Source organism: Haematobia irritans, chromosome 3 (assembly GCF_050003625.1).
Source record: "Haematobia irritans isolate KBUSLIRL chromosome 3, ASM5000362v1, whole genome shotgun sequence".
In the NCBI taxonomy this organism is placed as follows: Eukaryota; Metazoa; Arthropoda; class Insecta; order Diptera; family Muscidae; genus Haematobia; species Haematobia irritans.
The window spans coordinates 166,429,757-166,452,057 of record NC_134399.1 but is presented as its reverse complement, the minus strand read 5'-3'; the positions used below and the strand labels follow the sequence as shown (position 1 = coordinate 166,452,057).

General features: G+C 34.7%; 2 protein-coding genes across 2 annotated transcripts in view; one reads left to right on the top strand and one right to left on the bottom strand.

Annotated features, from left to right (window-relative positions):
- Positions 1–15,891, bottom strand: part of LOC142228952 (carboxypeptidase O) — a 43,530-nt gene extending 27,639 nt beyond the window's left edge. The window contains exon 1 of the mRNA XM_075299479.1: positions 15,765–15,891. Coding sequence (XP_075155594.1) covers positions 15,765–15,891 — 127 coding nt within the window. The remainder of the gene's footprint in view (positions 1–15,764) is intronic.
- Positions 1–22,301, top strand: part of LOC142230726 (uncharacterized) — a 260,167-nt gene that overhangs the window by 134,384 nt on the left and 103,482 nt on the right. The gene's annotated exons all lie outside the window — the stretch shown is intronic.

The window sequence follows — 22,301 nt, the reverse complement described above, 5'->3', positions numbered from 1 at the left end:
GGACCATTTTCGACACACCTCTTTATAGTCCCACAATACCTCTAGATTTCCAATTTCAGGCAAATCGGATGATAAATATAGTTTCTAGACGCCCAAGAAGCAAAATCGGGAGATCGGTCTATATGGGAGCTATATCAAAACAGCGACCGATACGGACCATTTTGACACACCTCCTTATGGTCTTAAAATACCTCTAGATTTTCAATTTCAGACAAATAGGATAGAAAATACTGTTTCTAGACGCCTAAGAAGCAAAATCGGGAGATCGGTCTATATGGGGGCTATACCAAAACATGGACCGATACAGACCATTTTCGACACACCCCTTTATGGTCCCAAAATACCTCTGGATTTCCAATTTCAGGCAAATCTGATAAAAACTACGGTTTTTATAGGCCCAAGACCCCAAATCGGGAGGTCGGTTTATATGGGGACTATATCAAAACTTGGACCGATATAGCCCAACTTGACCTGCCTGCAAACAAAAAACTAATCTGTGCCAAATTTGGGGACGATAGCGTCATTATTGAAGGCTGTAGCGTGATTACAACAGACAGACAGACAGACAGACAGACGGACATGCTTATATCGTCTTAGAATTTCTCCCTGATCAAGAATATATATACTTTATATAGTCGGAAATCGATATTTCGATGTGTTACAAACGGAATGACAAACTTATTATACCCCCGTCACCATTTTATGGTGGTGGGTATAACAAGGTTATTCATGATGGAATTCATGAGATATTTGACCGGAGAATCATAACCATACAGAAACATACCACCAACATATTTCCAATTAAACAGTTGATAAAAGTTCTTGGGCTGAAACCGTAGTTACACTGATAAAAAAGCATGAGCGGTTCCAAAGATTTTGTCCTTACTTTAATAATTTTGGTATTGATTCCGAGCCAAAGAAGCGGATAATACAAGTAAAGATACTCTTAAGACACAATTCTCTTTCAAATTTGGGTTTTGTGTACTTGCTTCTAGGAAGCAAATTTTGATTTTTCGTTTTTTCAATTTTTGTTCTTCATATGCTATCAAAGGCCTTTAAAAACGAGTTAACGACAACTTTATTTTCCAAATTCAGACTCGACTCCCAGTAGAAATTATGCTATGTTTGAAGTAAAAACCATTTTTAAAATAAAGTGTTGAAAAACATGCCCTATTTTTGAACGATTTTTTTCTATGTAGTCAAGTTGCAAAAAGACAACAAATTTAAAGACAATTTCATTAATTTTAAAGAATTTTTCTGAATTATTAAAGTCAAGTTGACCTTACCCCAAAAAAATTTCATTCATGTTATGATACCCATTTTTAAGTAAAATCACTTAATTATAAGGACAAAACAGGTTGGTTGATAAGTCCCCGGTCTAACAAAGAAAAACTCATTTTTTTTGTCAAAATTCGTTTTTATTATTCAAGAGCGATACAACGATTATAACGACCTTCCAATTTTTTGATACCATTTTGGTAGTACTCCTTCGGTTTTGCCTCAAAATAGGTCTCCTTTTGGGGTCTGAGAACAAGAAAAAGTCGCTGGGGGCCAGATCTGGAGAATACGGTGGGTAGGGAAGCAATTCGAAGCCCAATTCATGAATTTTTGCCATCGTTCTCAATGACTTGTGGCACGGTGCGTTGTCTTGGTGGAACAACACTTGTTTCTTATTCATATGGGGCTGTTTTGCCGCGATTTCGACCTTCAAACGCTCCAATAATGCCATATGTTATAATACCCACTGTTGATGGGTTTTCCCTTCTCAAGATAATCGATACAAATTATTCCATGCGCATCCCAAAAAACAGAGGCCATTACTTTGTCAGCGGACTTTTGAGTCTTTCCACGCTTCGGAGACGATTCACCGGTCGCTGTACACTCAGCCGACTGTCGATTGGACTCAGGAGTGTAGTGATGGAGCCATGTTTCATCCATTGTCACATATCGACGGAAAAACTCGGGTGTATTACGAGTTAGCAGCTGCAAACACCTCTCAGAATCATCAACACGTTGTTGTTTTTGGTCAAATGTGAGCTCGCGCGGCACCCATTTTGCATAGAGCTTCCGCATATCCAAATATTGATGAATGATATGACCAACACGTTCCTTTGATATCTTTAAGGCCTCTGCTATCTCGATCAACTTCATTTTACGGTCATTCAAAATCATTTTGTGGATTTTTTTGATGTTTTCATCGGTAACCACCTCTTTCGGGTGTCCACTGCGTTCACCGTCCTCCATGCTCATTTCACTACGCTTGAATTTTGTATACCAATCAATTATTGTTGATTTCCCTGGGGCAGAGTTCGGAAACTCATTATCAAGCCAAGTTTTTGCTTCCACCGTATTTTTTCCCTTCAGAAAACAGTATTTTACCAAAACACGAAATTCCTTTTTTTTCATTTTTTTCACAATAACAAAAGTTGCTTCACAAAAGACGCTCTATCTCACAAACTAATTGACTTACAGACGTCAAATTTTGACACGAATCATTTGAAGGTTGGTACTATATAAAAATAATATGCATTTAATACTAGCGACGCCATCTATGTGCCAGACCGGGGACTTATAAGCCAACCTGTTACAACTTCATTGAAAGGTTTATCGACTTTTGGACAAGAAAAAAACTTTATATTAGAGAAATGCGTCTTCTATGCTAAGCAAAATTTGCATTCGTATTTTAAGGACACGAAATCCTTGGCCTCACGATAATATTTTTTTCAGTGTAGTTAAAAATTTAATTGATACAAGTAACATTTTAATAAAATAACAAGTATACACGAAAATTTACCTGTAATCAAAATCATATCTTGAGGTCCAGGTCCAGGTTCGAATCCTGACTTCCCATTTTAAAAAAGAATTGTTGTTTGTTTTTTATTATTCTTATTAAATAGTTTGGAATCCTTCAGGAATCATGTTTTCTGAATTAATATTTTCTTGAAAATTAGCTTTTTTCTATAAATTTTGAAAAAAAAATCTACAGAGATTGTGGGTATCGTTAAAGTAATGCCAAATCGCATTTCAGAAAAAAAATTGCAACATATTAATTGAAGGCTATTTTTAATAGCTGGTAAAGCTATTTTTGAGGACCTGGCTTGCTTGCACCGAAGCACTTTCCTCCAACTACATGTCCGTAAAAAAATAATATTTTTGGTATATGGAAGACGAAGATGTTACCTAATTTTGCCTTGACTTACCTGAACTCGTACCTGTTAATAGGAGTTTTTACTGGGTAACTTTTGGAAACGGAAATAATTTAATTTTAGATATATTAAAAAAAGAAAAGAACAGAACTTGATATAAACGAAATAGCATGCGATTTTGAAATATTATTATGAAATAAAATTATTTTTTTTATAGCAAAAATAAAAACAGTGATAAAAGTTTGAACTTTTCGACGAAATTGAAAAACTCTAATAAAATAACACCGTTGGTGATACCCGTATTCCAATTTTAATTATTTTCTTTGAAACCCCTTCGTTTCACGCAGAGAAGAAACATGATTGTCACAATCATATTCGAATAGCAAAATAATATGATAGGAGCTATTTTTGCGGCAACCATGTTGGCTCAGTGAACATGGTTGTAAAAATAAAATTGTCCTCATCATGTTATTATATTGATAAAAAGAATTTTGTTTCCATTAAAAGACAATGGTCACGATCGTCAAAAATGTTTTTCTTCCAGTTAAAAGAACATGGTCACAACCTAAAATGTTTTGATCTTTACGAAAAAACCTTTTTCGTCGTCGAAACAAGGACGCCACTTGAAAAATAAAACACAAAATTAACTTTATTTATTTGTTTTTATTTATTTATAAACTAATTCATTGTTTATTTGTATTTACTATGTCGTGCAAGCAAACATCACATATTTGTACACACTCTATTTTGGACATGTTTATTTAGAACATGTTTGCGACATTTGAGAACCATTTAAATGTTTATTGTCAACATATATTTTTCTCCGCTCGAAAATTATTTTTACATAGGCAAAATATATGGTTTTCGCGACAATTACATGCTCTATATAAGCATTAAATGGATGCGGCAACCATGTCCAAACATGTTTTTTCTGTGCGTATTGTTATCAAGGAATATAGAATTTCAGGTAGATTTGATGAAACATTCTCCTTCAAGTAGATCGGATTTATATGATTTTTTGAGGAATCCTAAACTTCTCGTCATATGAATATTTTTACCCCATTACTCGAATGAGAACGAGAAGTAAAATTGGGCAGTTTGGCTATATTACACTCTTACCAACAAAATTCTACACAGGTTGTTGAAGTCCTAAAATATTTCTAGATTTAGAATTTCACAAAATCTGCTAAAAATTGCATTATATATAAGGCCTCTAAAAATCGCGAGATCGGGACCAATATAGCTGACGACGTCTAAAAATTCAAAATGGGCGATCGGTCTATATAGGGACTTTATCAATTATGGGCCGTAAAGGGCACCTATTTGTGGACCTAAAATACACACAATTGATATAGGTCGGATGGTATTGCAAATGGTCCACTTTTACGTATAGCCCCCATATAAACGGACCCCCAGATTTGGCTTGCGGAGCCTCTAATAGAAGCGTATTTCGTCCGATCTGGTTAATATATGGTCTCTAACAACCAAGCCAAAATTGTTCCACATCGATCCATAATTATATATAGCCCCAATATAAACCGATCCCCAGATTTGGCCTGCGGAGCCTCAAAGAGAAGCAAATTAGATCCGATCCGGCTGACATTTGGAACATAGTTTTGGTATATGGTCTCTAACAATCATGCAAAAATTGGTCCACATCGGTCCATAATTATATATAGCCCCCACATAAACTGATCCCCAGATTTGGCTTGCGGATCGTCTTAGAGAAGCAAATTTCATCCGATCCGCCTGAAATTTGGTACATTGTATTAGTATATGGTCTCCAACAACCAAGTAAAAATTGATCCCCATCGGTCCATTATATATAGGCCCCATATAAATAAACCTGTCCCCAGATTTGGCTTGCGGAGATTTGGCTTGTGGAGACAAACAATTGGATACGATCTGGCTGAAATTTTGTACATGGTGTTGGTATATGGTCTCTAACAACCATGCAAAAATTGGTTCACATCGATTCATAAGTAAATATAATAGCCCCCATATAAACCGATCCCCAGATTTGGCTTGCGGAGACGCAAATTCCATCCGATCCGTCTGAAATTTGGTACATGGTGTTAGTATATGGTCTCTAACGACCATGCAAAAAATGGTCCATATCGGTTCATAATTATATATAAGCCCCATATAAACCGATCACCAAATTTGACCTCCGGAACCTCTTGGAGGAGCAAAATTCATCCGATCTGGTTGAAACTTATTACGTGGTGTTAGTATATGGTCTCTAACAATCATGCCAGAATTTGTCCATATCGGTCCATAATTAAATATAGCCCCGATCCCCAGATTTGACCTCTGGAGCCTATTGAGGGATCAAAATTCATTCCATCCGTTTGAAACTTATTACGTGGTGTTAGTAAATGGTCTCTAACAACCATGCAAAGATTGATCCATATCGGTTCATAATTATATATAGCCCCCATATAAACCATTCCCCAGATTTGACCTCCGGAGCCTCTTGAAGGAGCAAAATTCATCCGTATATTGCGCTAGTATATGACCGATAACAACCATGCCAAAATTGGTCTTTAACAATCTATAGTTATATATAGCCCGAGATAAACCGATCCTCAATCACAGAAAAATTGGCCCTTTTCGTTTCATAATCACGATTGCCACTCGAGCCAAAAATAATCTACCAAAATTTTACTGTCATAGAACATTTTGTCAAAATTTTATATTTCTATAGAAAATTCTGTCAAAATTTTATTTGTATAGAAAATGTTGTCAACATTTTATTTCTTTAGAAAATTTTGTCAAAACATAATTTCTATAGAAAATGTTGTTAAAAAATTATTTCTATAGAAAATTCTGTCAAAATTTTATTTGTATAGAAAATTTTTTCAGAATTTAATTTCTGTAGAAAATTTTGTCAACATTTTATTTCTTTAGGAAATTTATGAAGCACCTCTTAGTTGGAGAGGAAGATTTGCAAAATCTTTCAAAACAAAAAGAATTCTACCAATCTACCAAACAATAAAAAATGTGCCATTTTTGGTCAAGAACTGAATATATACATATTTAATCGGCCTTTGCTTTGCCTAGTATATATCCCGCATGGACTAACTTACAATTTAGAAGATGGTGTTAAGAAGTTTTAAGATGGCTTGCCATCGACCGCAACCCAAGTAATTCAATTGTGGATGACCGTCTTTAGTAGAAGTTTCTACGCAAGAAATAAATCAAACCTGCAGGACATAAGTCTATGTGGACCTGCGAGGTTGCGATTTCAAATCGGATAAAAATTGCTTTGCAATTTTGCATATTGCAAAATTCGAACCTATACATATAAAATTCATCATTCTTATTTGGGATCTGATATAACTCGAGATTTTTAATTTCAGACAAATCGGATAAAAATTGCGGTACCTAAAATTTTTATGAAAAAAAAAAAACAAACGAAGATTAATTAAATGTATTTATTTGAAAGAAAATTGTTCTCAACTTTATGTAAATTGAGTTTCAATTTTACAGTGTACACATTCTATTATTGTTGAAATAAACATATATTAACTTTTTTTAATTTTACTTTTCAGGTACGTATTATATTTTTGATTGTTATCAAAGTGTGGTAAGTTAAAAAAAGTCTTCAATCCCAAAAAGGGACAACACACAAACACTACCATATTATGGTACGTATGGAAAGTATAAATTCTGTATAAATATACTCAATGATCATAATGAAATACATATACATATTTGTCGAAGATAATGGTTTGTTTGGCACTAAGAAACCCGGCAAATAAGTGAAAGTAGTTGCAAAAGCATATCTGTGGATGGGCATCTCACTGTCCTCTATCCATTTTTTTCTACTTCTTCTTGGAAAATTCTTGGAAATTACCCTATTTGGCCGTTTTAAGAGAAAAAAGTATAGAAAAATAGTCAAATAGAAAAAAAGACAATGAAAATAACATTAAAAATTTCACTCCGGCGGTGATTCCAATCTGTATTAAAAAAATTTCTTTTATGAAAGAATTTTAAGTTTTAATATTTGAACTTTTTATACGAATATTAAGTGATATTAGATCATATTTATGAAATACTTCATATCGTATATTTTCAACCGTAATTGTTTGCTAAATATTTGTCAATAAAAATACCTCTATTTGCTTTATCAAGTGTGCGTGAGAAAATGATTTTTAATATATTTAAAAAAGCCAAAAATAAATATTTAAACATCTCAATTTTCAAAATTCACTCATAACTCTTATAAAAGTTTAGTGAACTGAAATCCATCGAGTATTTTTTCAAATTCGCGCTTCTTTTCAGTTTCGTCGAAGGCATTCTATGACACATTTTTGTTTAGTTAAATAGACCCGTATTACCATAATTTATTCATTTAAATTATGAATAAATTTAAAGTGGATTTCATGCAATACTTAACTGTTCAGTATGCAGGAATTTTAGTTTGAGCAATGTCAGGGCATATACGGCTCGAATTCAATGAATGACGAAATCGTTATTACACATAAACAGCAAATATGGACCAAAAATAAGATTAATTTCCAATTTTCGTTTCCATTTTGTAAATACAGAATATAATGGACTTTTATAAAAAATTAATATATTCGAAAAGAAGTACACGATAAGATGCTACACAGAACAAAATTTGATTTAATACCCAACAAAAAAATTTGGAAGTACTTCTAAAGCACAACTTTAATAGCACTTCCAAAAATGTCCTTGCTGAGATGTTCTTTATTTTAACTACTCAGTAAGTTTTTTAAATTCAATTTTTATACCCTCCACCATAACTTTGTCATTCCGTTTGTAACACATCGAAATATTGCTCTAAGACCTCATAAAGTATATATATTCTGGGTCGCGGTGAAATTCTGAGTCGATCAAAGCATGTCCGTCCGTCCGTCTGTTGAAATCACGCTAACTTCCGAACGAAACAAGCTAACGACTTGAAACTTTGCACAAGTAGTTGTTATTGATGTAGGTCGGATGGTATTGCAAATGGGCTATATCGGTCCACTTTTACGTATAGCCCCCATATAAACGGACCCCCAAATTTGGCTTGCCGATCCTCTAAGAGAAGCAAATTTCATCCGATCCGGCTGAAATTTGGTACATGGTGTTGGTATATGGTCTCTAACAACCGTGCAAAAAGCGGTCCAGATCGGTTCATAATTATATATAGCCCCCATATAAACCGATCCCCCGATTTGGCTTGCGGAGCCTCTAAGAGAAGCAAATTTCATCCGATCCGGCTGAAATTTGGTACGTGGTCGCAATCGGTCCATAATTGTAAAGGGTGATTTGTTAAGAGCTTGATAACTTTTTTTAAAAAAAAAACGCATAAAATTTGCAAAATCTCATCGGTTCTTTATTTGAAACGTTAGATTGGTCCATGACATTTACTTTTTGAAGATAATTTCATTTAAATGTTGACCGCGGCTGCGTCTTAGGTGGTCCATTCGGAAAGTCCAATTTTGGGCAACTTTTTCGAGCATTTCGGCCGGAATAGCCCGAATTTCTTCGGAAATGTTGTCTTCCAAAGCTGGAATAGTTGCTGGCTTATTTCTGTAGACTTTAGACTTGACGTAGCCCCACAAAAAAATAGTCTAAAGGCGTCAAATCGCATGATCTTGGTGGCCAACTTACCGGTCCATTTCTTGAGATGAATTGTTCTCCGAAGTTTTCCCTCAAAATGGCCATAGAATCGCGAGCTGTGTGGCATGTAGCGCCATCTTGTTGAAACCACATGTCAACCAAGTTCAGTTCTTCCATTTTTGGCAACAAAAAGTTTGTTAGCATCGAACGATAGCGATCGCCATTCACCGTAACGTTGCGTCCAACAGCATCTTTGAAAAAATACGGTCCAATGATTCCACCAGCGTACAAACCACACCAAACAGTGCATTTTTCGGGATGCATGGGCAGTTCTTGAACGGCTTCTGGTTGCTCTTCACTCCAAATGCGGCAATTTTGCTTATTTACGTAGCCATTCAACCAGAAATGAGCCTCATCGCTGAACAAAATTTGTCGATAAAAAAGCGGATTTTCTGCCAACTTTTCTAGGGCCCATTCACTGAAAATTCGACGTTGTGGCTCGTTAGTAAGTCTATTCATGATGAAATGTCAAAGCATACTGAGCATCTTTCTCTTTGACACCATGTCTGAAATCCCACGTGATCTGTCAAATACTAATGCATGAAAATCCTAACCTCAAAAGAATCACCCTTTATATAGCCCCCATATAAACAGATCCCCAGATTTGACCTCCGGAGCCCCTTGGAAGAACAAAATTTATCCGATTCGGTTTAAATTTGGTACGTGATGTTATTATATGGTATCCAACAACCATGCAGGAATTGGTTCATTTCAGTCCATAATTATATATAGCCCCCATACAAACCGATCCCCAGATTTGACCCCGGGTGCCTTTCGGAGAAGCAAAATTCATCCGATCTTGTTGAAATTTGGTACGTGGTGGTAGTATATGATATTTAAAAACCATGCCCATATCAATCCATAATCATATATAGCCCCCATATAAACCGATCCCGAGATTTGGTTTTGGAGCCACTTGGAGGAGCAAATTTCATCCGAGTCAGTTGAAATTTAGTACATTGTGCTAGTATATGGCCTTTAACAACCATGTCTAACTAGGTCCATATCGGTCTATAGTTATATATGTTATAGCCCTCAGATAAATCGATCCTCAATCACACAAAAATTGGTCCATATCAAGTTAATAATTGTATATAGCCCCCATATGAGCGACCCCCATATTTCAATTCTGGCTCCCTACGTACCGTGCAAAAGACCATATCGATTCGGAATTATTTGTAGACTTACCTATACATACCTTTTTTCTCTAATATATACCACGTATGGACTAACTAACTATTTAGAAAACGATGTTAAGTAGTTTTAAGATACCACAACCCAATTAATTCGATTGTGGATGAAGTTTCTACGCAATCCATAATGGATGGTACATAAGATTCGGCCTGGCCGAACTTACGGCCGTATATACTTGTTTTAAAGTAAAGACAAAATCTTTGGAACCGGGCATGCTTTTTTTCAGTGTGAGGTGGGATAATCCACAGCTGAAAAACTTTTTGGTGTTCGGTCGAATCAGGAATCGAACCCATGCCTTGGTGTATGCAAGGTGGGTATGCTTACCATTGCATCACGGTGGCTCCCTTTACCATTGAAACCGCACGCAAAAAATCATGGCTTCGAAAGTTATTTTCAATAAATTTGGGACACAAATATTGGAACGTTGAGTTGATTAGGGCTTAAAAGTAAGGCAAATATTCTTAAAGTAAAGAAAACAGATTTAATTGAATGCTTTAAATCGTCCTTAAATTAACAGAAATATCGAAACTTTAGGTTTAAGATAAAAACGCTTCCAAGACCTTTTTTGAGGATTTTGCATGTTTGAATATCTTTATTTCTATATCGCGAAAATTAAAATTAAGTAAATAAAATTTAAAAGAGAATTGTATCTTAAATGTATCCTTAGATTTTTAGGTTAGGTTAGGTTGTGTAGGATGACATCAATTTTTGTGTTGAAATTGATGTCCTCGATGTGATCTTTCCATATTCTTCCTTCCGATGCGGCCCGCTTTGTCCCAGAGCTTCGTTCACTTTGAAAGAAATCTCAGAACAACCAACCAGAGGCCCTGATGAATGCAAGTATGTTCCTTAACCCTTGTGTATGTGATAACACTGGAAGCGATACCAGCGTGATGAGGTCCCGTGGGACCTACAATAAAAAAAGGATGGTAGATAGGTTATCCCTACGATATTTTTCGATCATTTGCTGTAGGTGGACTCTTCTATGATCCACAAATTGCATATATAAATATTTGGTTGTAAATATAGAGTTTTATTTAACTTTTAATAGGATACAGATAATGTTTAAATTTTTGATAAGTATACTAGAGGCCCTGATGTTTGTCGCAGGCGTGGTAGCTATAAGTATCCTTGTACGTACCAAGCAACAATATATTGTTTTGGTAGTTGAATGTTCTGTACAAACTGGATTTTTGAAGGAAAAACAATAAGATTTTTTTAGTGGCGGTCGTTTTGTTCGCAGTATTATGTGCATAGTGCTTGTTTCAAACTTGGTCCAAATTGAGGCACATCTTGTCAAATTCCAGGAGCCGATGGGTCTGGGACATGTATGGAAATATAAAAGCTTAGATCGGCCAAGATTTCCATGAAGTTCAAATAACTTTTTTTGCACTTTTAGCATCACTATAGTGGATATATCCACGGAAGACATCAAATTATGTACTACCAAGCAACGAAACCAATGGAAACATCAAAAATGACAAATCCTTCAAATAACGGTATTTTTTGAAAGGATGTTAGTGTTATTAATTGTTCCAAATACGAAAATCGCATTTGGAACTTTTAAACTGTGCTAAAACCACTAATGTAATAAGTGGTAGGTCCCATTGGACCTCATCACGCAGAATCGCACTAAACTTTTTCAAATACCTATAAAAACCGATTTAATGATTCAATCACATAAAAATTTAAAGTTTTGAACTCAAAACACTTCAGTACAAGAAGTCATAAACCATCAAGTTGCAAATCATATAAAAGATAAAGTTATGTATGAACAAAAATTAAAAAGGTCCAGCGGGACCTCATCACGCACAGAAGGGTTAAGCTGCACTCCTGCAGATCAGTGAGAGCCAGAGATGGTTTGTATCAAGCTTTTTTAGGTTTGCGACTGTCACAAAGTTGTAAACGTCGTAAACGTCACATACGCGTCGTAAATAAAAGTAGCAAACGTCGCAAACTCAAAATACTTCAATCCCTTCATCTAGGAAGCGAATGATATCCATGATATGTGCGAAGAAGTTTCAATTCTCAGGAAAGTTCATAAAGTTATTAACGTGTTAAAAAAAATTGAGAATAGAGTTATTTCAATTGGAGACTCCAAGTCCCAATTTTCTATGGACTACTTGATGGCGCAGTAAACGAGACGATCGGTATTCGCTCATCTTTTCTTTCCATAATTTCTGCAGAAACTGGAAGGAAGGAAAACTACTTAGGTCTTGCATAAGTGAATTTTTGTTTAGAGAGAATTTTATAAAATCCTTTTTTGGCTTATTAGAGCCAATTTCCATACACGCAAAAAAATAATTCTTTCCTCCCAAACGAAATTTTAGACAAACAAAGTTCGTTTCACATTTGCTTTTCGTTGAAAGGAAGTGTGTTTGGAAGAAAAGTATATACTTTTTGTGATAAACGTTTATTCTTTTCCAGGATGTAAAACCAATTTCATAAAGACTAACTCAAATTTTTTTCTGGCTAATTGCATTTTCCCTCACATGTTTCTCACTTCCACGAAGTTTTTTAGTTCTTAGCACCTTTTTCTGTAACACAAACAATGTAGAAGAAATTATACGATTTTATAAATTTTTATTTACCTTCGCCTGGACGGAGAATCGAACCGCGGACCTTGCAATTTGTAAGCCAACACACTATCCACTGAGCCATGTAGCCGTTATTGTCATCAATAGACAATTACCCATATAAGTTATATTTATATAGCATAGCGTGCGGCGCCCACGAGCCGAATAAACAAAGTTTATTTAACAGAAAAATACATTTAGTTGGGCACCGTGGAGCAGTGGTTGCTACGTCCGACTTGCATGCCAAGGGTCGTGGGTTCGATCCCTGCTTCGACCAAAGTTTTTTTTTTTTTACATACCACATATGGTCGGAAGATTCCGAAAAAATGTTCAACATTACATTCTACTATATTAAATTTTTACTATGAACTGTAAAATGTGTCTTATTAAAGATCTAAATTTAGAAACGAACAGTGTTTGATATAAACGAAATGGACTGTGTTGTTGGTTCAAAAATAACTTTTTTTATTGAAAAAATAAAAATTTTGTAACAAACGAATTTTTTTGGTGATAAAAGTGTATACTTTTCGAAGCAATTCAAAAAACTCTAACAAAAGAAAAACGTTTTCGGTACACGTTTTCCTAACGTTTTTTTTCTTTGCGTGTACTAATTAAAATTTTTCAAAATTGTAGCTGTTCATTCGCTGATGCAAATAGGGCTTGGGTGGACATTATGGACCACGCAAACCAAGAATAGTTTGAAGTTGCGAATGAGAGATGTAAAACTAGTTGAGTTTTGAATAAATACAATATAAAGCATTTTCGGGGAACCTAACTAAATTAAATTAAAAAATATTCACAATTTCTTTAATTCAAAATTAGGATTTTTACATTAGGTTTACGACTTTTGCGTCGTAAACGTAATGTCACAAAAGTCACAGTTTGCGACAGGCCAGCCCTGGTGAGAGCCTGAAAGAAAAAGGAACCCAGTATCTTGTTTCTTCTAAAGGATAAAGCTGGACACTGGCACAGACCCGTAACTTCCGGGTCCAGGCACCATCTACAGATATCATCGTCCTTAAGTCCTATTCTTACCATGTGTTTCCCAAGTGTGTTATGCACGCAAAAAAATAATTCTTTCCTCCCAAACGAAATTTTAGACAAACAAAGTTCGTTTCTCATTTGCTTTTCGCTGGAAGGAAGTGTATTTGGAAGAAAAGTATATACTTTTTGTGATAAACGTTTATTCTTTTCCAGGATGTAAAAACAATTTCATAAAGACTAACTCAAACAAAAAACATTGTTTTCTTGCTAATTGCATTTTCCCTCACATCTTTCTCACATCCACGAGGTGTTTTAGTTCATAACACCTTTTCCTGTAATACCAACAATGTACAAGAAATTATACGATTTTATAAATTTTTAAAATTTTTTTACCTTTCGCCTGGACGGAGCTAACCACTGAGCTATGTACCTGTTATGGTCATCATTAGATAATTATCCATATAAGTTATATTTATATAGCATAGCTTGCGGCGCCCACGAACCGAATAAACAAAGTTTATTTAACAGAAACAAACATTTAGTTTGGCACCGTGGAGCAGTGGTTGCTACGTCCGACTTGCATGCCAAGGGTCGTGGGTTCGATCCCTGCTTCGACCAAAGTTTTTTTTTGTTTTTTTTCTTTTTTTTTTTTTTACATATATTCCAGATATGTTCGGAAGATTCCGTCAAAAATTTTCAACATTACATTGTACTATATTAAATTTTGAACTGTAAAATGTGTCTTATTAAAGACCTAAAGTCAGAAAAGAACAGTGTTTGATATAAACGAAATGGACTGTGTTGTTGTTTCAAAAATAACTTTTTTTTATTGAAAAAATAAAAGTTTTGTAACAAACGAATTTTTTTGGTGATAAAAGTTTAAAATTTTCGAAGCAATTTTTTTTTTCTTTGCGTGTGTCCTGTTATGATACCACTCAGTGACCGTAATTCTTCTCTGTTCATCGACATCAATATTTCGCAGTTCCTACGTTTCTTTTCGTCCCATATCAACTTGGTTTGCTCGCAACCATCCGAAGAAACCCAGCGTCTTCGCCATAGTTCGTCCATATTTGACCTCTATCCTATAATGATAAGAAGATAGTGCAGGAAAAACGACCTCTAGGACGTTATTCGTTCCACGAGCGTCCTCCTTAGCCAGCACATCCGCTTCCTCATTTCCTATTATCCCATATTGCCCAGGTACCCATCACAGAGTTATATTATGCTGTTCAGTGAGAACCTTGAGTTCTCCACGACAGCGACTGACTACCTTAGACATTATGTCAGCACTGCACAATGCCTTTATAGCGGCCTGACTGACAATGCCTTTATAGCTGCCTGACTGAATAAAGGCCTCATCAACAGCGACTCAGCAGCCTTTGTGATCGCAGAAATCTCAGCCTGAAAAATACTGCAATCACTATCCAGCCTGTAAATGTATCCTTACTTCAATTCTCCGCTTCTGTGGCTCGGAATCAATACCAAAATCAAAGACAAAATCCGTCTAACCAGGCAAGCATTATTTTCAGAGCGATTGCAAACAAAATGGCCAAGTTTCTTACGGAGTCTTTGGAGGCGATAGTGCTTACGTCAGCCTATCGCCTCCAACTAGGAATTGCAATAAATAAAATAAAAATTAAGAATTGTCATTCTAAAATTTTGAAAACTTCATATGTATATATTTTTATTTAATCCCCATGAAATACTTTAAAATGGGCCAAAACTAAAAAAGAACCATGAAAACAAGAATCTTAATTTTAAGCCACTTAAAAGAATCATGCTGCCCCAGGGGAATATTGAAGTATACCACTATCATTGCTATTTCAATTCCAGCAAAAATTCAACGGCAATGAGACATATACTTTATTATGATGACGGCAATAGTATTATTTTAACCCTGAATATTCAATGGCACATTTCATTTACCACATTTCCAAGGAGAATGATAAACAAACAAAATAAATATTGGTAACATGACTCAAACTTGAAAAAGAAACCTACTGAAATGGCGTAGCTAAGAAAATTTATTGCAACTAAAATCTCCATCAAAGAAAAGGTCATTCCCTAATTCTCTAATTCCTTTGGATCAACAATCGAGCCATGACTCGTTTCATCACTCGTTTCGATGAAATGAGTTCTTAAATCTTTTCAACTCAATCCTTAAGAAATAGCTTTAGGTGTCCCCATCGTTCCTATAGACATTAGAATTGATTTTTCTTTGGTTTACTTGCTCGTTCTTTTGAATTCTTCTCATGTAAATTGTAAAAATAAAATGTAATAAAGTAGCAAGACAAAAAGTTCAAGGTTAAAATTCGGTTGCTTTCATTCGTTCCACGTTGTGTCACATCATCCATATTACTGTATATTAGGGTGGATTGAAAACTTTTATATGAATCCAAAATGAACATTCAAGATTATTTTTTTCTCGAACCGAATATTATCAAACAAAGCGACTTCATTGAACAAGGAACAAAACTTTATTTGGGAGCGATACGTCTTCTATGCTAAGCAGAATTCGCATTCGCATTTTAAGGACATGAAATCTTTGCGATGACCTTGTTGGCCGTTTGAAGGCCATAATTGGCACCAAAGGTAGCCAATACGAAAAGTCTAAAATAATTATAGAAATTATTTTATATCCGAAATTTTGGCTTTGAACAATGCAATTTTAAAAAATTAAAAAATATATATATATATATATATAAATTGAACTAAATTCCAAATTTTGAAATTTCCACAAAACGTTGTTAAAATCAGGAAAATTTTATGACCTGGTGTACTTTTTAACTACATCTCAAGAAATTACAACCTCTCCTAGATGAAAAAATTAACTAAAAATAAAGAAGAAAATCATTGGAGCCAAATCATGATCATTTTAACTATACAGTAGTTCTTTTTTACTATTTTTGGGAATCGTACGAACATTTTCTTTTACTTTAGTTCATATTGATGTGTTTACGGTCATTGAACTTTATAACCACGTTTAGTTCATAAAATGTTTGAGACATAATTACAACAAGTATATACGGCCGTAAGTTCGGCCAGGCCGAATTTTATGTACCCTCCACCATGGATTGCGTATTAACTTCTACGAAAGACTGTCATCCACAATCGAATTAATTGGGTTGTGGTATCTTAAAACTTCTTAACATCGTTTTCTAAATTGTGAGTTAGTCCATACGTGGTATATATTAGACAAAAAAAAGTATGTATAGGTAAGTCTACAAATAATTACGAATCGATATGGACTTTTGCACGGTACGTAGAGAGCCAGAATTTAAATATGGGGGTCGCTTATATGTGGGCTATATACAATTATGAACTTGATATGGCCTAATTTGTGTGTGATTGGGGATCTATTTATCTGAGGGCTATATATAACTATAGACCGATATGGACCTAGTTAGGCATGGTTGTTAACGGCCATATACTAGCACAATGTACCAAATTTCAACTGACTCGGATGAAATTTGCTCCTCCAAGTGGCTCCAAAACCAAATCTCGGGATCGGTTTATATGGGGGCTATATATGATTATGGACTGATATGGACCAATTCCTGCATGGTTTTTAAATATCATATACTAACATCACGTATCAAATTTTAACCGAATGAATTTTGTTCTTCCAAGGGGCTCCGGAGGTCAAATCTGGGGATCGGTTTATATGGGGGCTATATAGAATTATGGACCGATGTGGACCAATTTTTGCGTACACGCTCACAAAAAATCGCTTCTGTAACATATACTCCCAAACATATTTTGCTTCAAGCATATATATTTTTGGGTATTGCCCAAACATTTATATGTTTGATCTCTTCCAATATATAATATGTTTGAAAGCATATTGATCTAAACAATATATGTTTGGGTAGTCTAAGTTCCAAACATTTTGTATTTTTGCATCCAAATTCAATAATGTTGTCTTCCAAAAAACAATATGTTATTATGTGAACATATAATATGTTTGGAAGCATTTTGCACCCAAAAATATTATATGCTTAAAAAAATTCTCCCAAACAATATTGTGCTCAAAATTTTATTTATTTATTTATTTATATATTTACAATCATAATGAATTATGAAAATAAACAGGTAATATAGGTGCTAACAACATAGGTTTTCGACCTGAATGCTCAAAATTTTGTTTCTGCCCAATTGTATATTCCCCCACATCTTTCTCACTTCCACGAGATTTTTTAGTTCTTAGCACCTTTTTCTGTAATACAAACATTGTAGAAGAAATTATTCAATTGTATGATTTTTTTATTTTAATTTTACCTTTTGCCGGACGGGGATTCGAACAGCGGACCACACAGTTTGTAAGGATCAAAGAAGTAGCTGATCAATTGCCCAAGGAAAAATAAAATGTTAATTTTGTAATAACAAGCAACAACCACCAACTTAATTCAATATCGCTCCCTGTTAAATAGCGCTCCAAGCTACTAAACACATATATGTTTATAGGCTATTTCTAAATTAATATATGTTTGCATCCAAGCATATTATATTTACAAACATTTTATGTCCCAAACATAATATGTTCTAACATATTAACATATATGTCCCAAACATGTTATGCTAGTTTATGAACATTATATGCTTGCACTCAAAAATATTGTGTTTAAAAATTTGTGTTCCAAACATATAATGTTTATAGCCAAACATATGAAAAACAGTCTTTTTCATCCGGCTCCGCAAGCCAAATCTGGGGATCGGTTTATATGGGGGTTATATATAATTATGGACCGATGTGGACCAATTTTTGCATGGTTGTTAGAGACCATATACTAACACCATGTACCAAATTTCAGCCGGATCGGATGAAATTTGCTTCTCTTAGAGGCTCGGCCAGCCAAATCGGGGGATCGGTTTATATGCACGGATGAAAAAGGCTGTTTTTCATATGTTTGGCTATAAACATTATATGTTTGGAACAAAATTTTTAAACACAATATTTTTGAGTGGAAGCTATATGTTCATAAACTAGCATAACATGTTTGGGACATATATGTTAATATGTTAGAACATATTATGTTTGGGACATAAAATGTTTGGATGCAAACATATATTAATTTAGAAATAGCCTATAAGCATATATGTGTTTAGTAGCTTGGAGCGCTATTTAACAGGGAGCGATATTGAATTAAGTTGGTGGTTGTTGCTTGTTATTACAAAATTAACATTTTATTTTTCCTTGGGCAATTGATCAGCTACTTCTTTGATCCTTACAAACTGTGTGGTCCGCTGTTCGAATCCCCGTCCGGCAAAAGGTAAAATTAAAATAAAAAAAATCATACAATTGAATAATTTCTTCTACAATGTTTGTATTACAGAAAAAGGTGCTAAGAACTAAAAAATCTCGTGGAAGTGAGAAAGATGTGGGGGAATATACAATTGGGCAGAAACAAAATTTTGAGCATTCAGGTCGAAAACCTATGTTGTTAGCACCTATATTACCTGTTTATTTTCATAATTCGTCATGATTGTAAATATATAAATAAATAACTAAAATTTTGAGCACAATATTGTTTGGGAGAATTTTTTTAAGCATATAATATTTTTGGGTGCAAAATGCTTCCAAACATATTATATGTTCACATAATAACATATTGTTTTTTGGAAGACAACATTATTGAATTTGGATGCAAAAATACAAAATGTTTGAAAGTTAGACTACCCAAACATATATTGTTTAGACTAATATGCTTTCAAACATATTATATATTGGAAGAGATCAAACATATAAATGTTTGGGCAATACCCAAAAATGTATATGCTTGAAGCAAAATATGTTTGGGAGTATATGTTACAGAAGCGATTTTTTGTGAGCGTGTGGGGGCTATATATAATTATGGACCGATGTGGACCAATTTTTGCATGGTTGTTAGAGACCATATACTAACACCATGCACAAAATTTCAGCCCGATCGGATGAAATTTGTTTCTCTTAGAGGATCGGCAAGCCAAATTTGGGGATCCTTTTATATGGGGTCTATACGTAAAAGTGGACAGATATGGCCCATTTGCAATACCATCCGACCTACATCAATAACAACTACTTGTGCCAAGTTTCAAGTCGATAGCTTGTTTCGTTAGGAAGTTAGCGTGATTTCAACAGACGGACGGACGGACATGCTTAGATCGACTCAGAATTTCACCACGACCCAGAATATATATACTTTATGGGGTCTTAAAGCAATATTTCGATGTGTTACAAACGGAATGACAAAGTTAATATACCCCCATCCTATGGTGGAGGGTATAAAAAGGAAAACTTCATTGGAATTTAAAAAATATTTAAAATTTATGTTAACTACAATCAACTATAAAAATAAGTTAAATTTACCGTTAGTTTTACTACGGAAAATTTTTTCGGTGTATCTATCCCGTGTCAGTGATATAAAGGGTGATTCTTTTGAGGTTAGGATTTTCATGCATTAGTATTTGACAGATCACGTGGGATTTCAGACATGGTGTCAAAGAGAAAGATGCTCAGTATGCTTTGACATTTCATCATGAATAGACTTACGATCTGCCACAACGTCGAATTTTCAGTGAATGGGCCCTAGAAAAGTTGGCAGAAAATCCGCTTTTTTATCGACAAATTTTGTTCAGCGATGAGGCTCATTTCTGGTTGAATGGCTACGTAAATAAGCAAAATTGCCGCATTTGGAGTGAAGAGCAACCAGAAGCCGTTCAAGAACTGCCCATGCATCCCGAAAAATGCACTGTTTGGTGTGGTTTGTACGCTGGTGGAATCATTGGACCGTATTTTTTCAAAGATGCTGTTGGACGCAACGTTACGGTGAATGGCGATCGCTATCGTTCGATGCTAACAAACTTTTTGTTGCCAAAAATGGAAGAACTGAACTTGGTTGACATGTGGTTTCAACAAGATGGCGCTACATGCCACACAGCTCGCGATTCTATGGCCATTTTGAGGGAAAACTTCGGAGAACAATTCATCTCAAGAAATGGACCGGTAAGTTGGCCACCAAGATCATGCGATTTGACGCCTTTAGACTATTTTTTGTGGGGCTACGTCAAGTCTAAAGTCTACAGAAATAAGCCAGCAACTATTCCAGCTTTGGAAGACAACATTTCCGAAGAAATTCGGGCTATTCCGGCCGACATGCTCGAAAAAGTTGCCCAAAATTGGACTTTCCGAATGGACCACCTAAGACGCAGCCGCGGTCAACATTTAAATGAAACTATCTTCAAAAAGTAAATGTCATGGACCAATCTAACGTTTCAAATAAAGAACCGATGAGATTTTGCAAATTTTATGCGTTTTTTTTTAAAAAAAGTTATCAAGCTCTTAACAAATCACCCAATAGAAAGGCTGTATCAGTTTATCATATTTATCAGAAGTTCGGAGGATTTAAAGAGGGAAAATAATTGCTTCCCGGTCTAAATGATTTGCGTCCTACACTCAAAACAAAAAAAATTTTTTTGGATCCAAAGATTTTTACCTACTTTTAAGGATTTTGATAGTGATTCCGAGCCAAAGATGCGGGTTCTTTAAAATAAGGCAATTTTTTTGCAACCTATCTGTCTTTAAATCTAGGATCTATACAATTAAAATTAGTATACAGATCTCATTTATAAAATTTTCATTCTATTTTGCCGGTATATTAATAAAGTTATTCAAGTACAAACAAATGCGAAGTAAAAAATATTTTCTTAATTCCAAAAAAAAACTTTAAACCATAGCTGCTAAATCCTCAAAATAAGTCTTAGCCTACATTTGAACCGTTTTTATCTTTAATTTAAAGATTCAATATTTCAGTTAATTTAAGGACGATATTTTTAAATATTTCTTTACTTTAAGGAAAATTTGCCTTCGTTTAAAGAAATGCAACTTTAACGAATGGACGCAAATTTTCAAAATTTGTGTCCTAAATTTAATGAAAAAAAATTTGAAGCAAAGATTATAAACTTCTTATGCGTTTTTGATCGACTGTTAACAAATGCGGCACCCATCTTGCAGAAAGCTTTTTCATCTGTAGTTCTTCATGCAAAATTAAATCGACTCGATCATTTGAGATGCCCATGATATTAGCAATTTCACGCACTTTTATTCGTCGATCATTTAATACCATATCATGCACTTTGGCTACAATTTCTGTTGTTTTGCTGTTTTTGGACGTCCACTACGTGGCTCATCTTCAATGCTTGTACGACCACGTTTAAATTCAGCAACCCAGTTTTTTACTGTTGCATATGAAGGAGGACTTTCATCTAACACATTCACCATATTATTATGAATTTCTTGTCCCGAAAAACCTTTTTTTCGGGACAAGAAACGCATTTCTAATTTTTCCATTGTAAAAAAATCCATTGTATGAAGGAGTTGCCTGATCGAAACCAAATTTAACATGTGTTCATAACAGAAATGGAAGTTTCGAAAACACTTAACTTTAGGCTAAGAAGTTTCCGAACTGCCTCGTAATTTAACTAACGTACCCAACAATATATTAAAGCCGTGGAAACTTTCTTAAAACGTTATAATTCCATGAACTAAACTAGAATTAAATTGACTTTAATGAAATAAAAGTTTCACTTTTTTTGAGTGTATACTTTTACCCTGCCTTCATCTTAAGACTCGTTGGAGGCTGATAGATATCTATCGTAGACAAAGTATTGATCTAAGGTTCCTCTATTAATTACATCCTTCGTGCTGAATAGCCAGGTCTACGACTATTACTTGGATCCAAAGATTTAGACCTTTCTTTAATGATTTTGGTATTGATTCCGAGCCAAA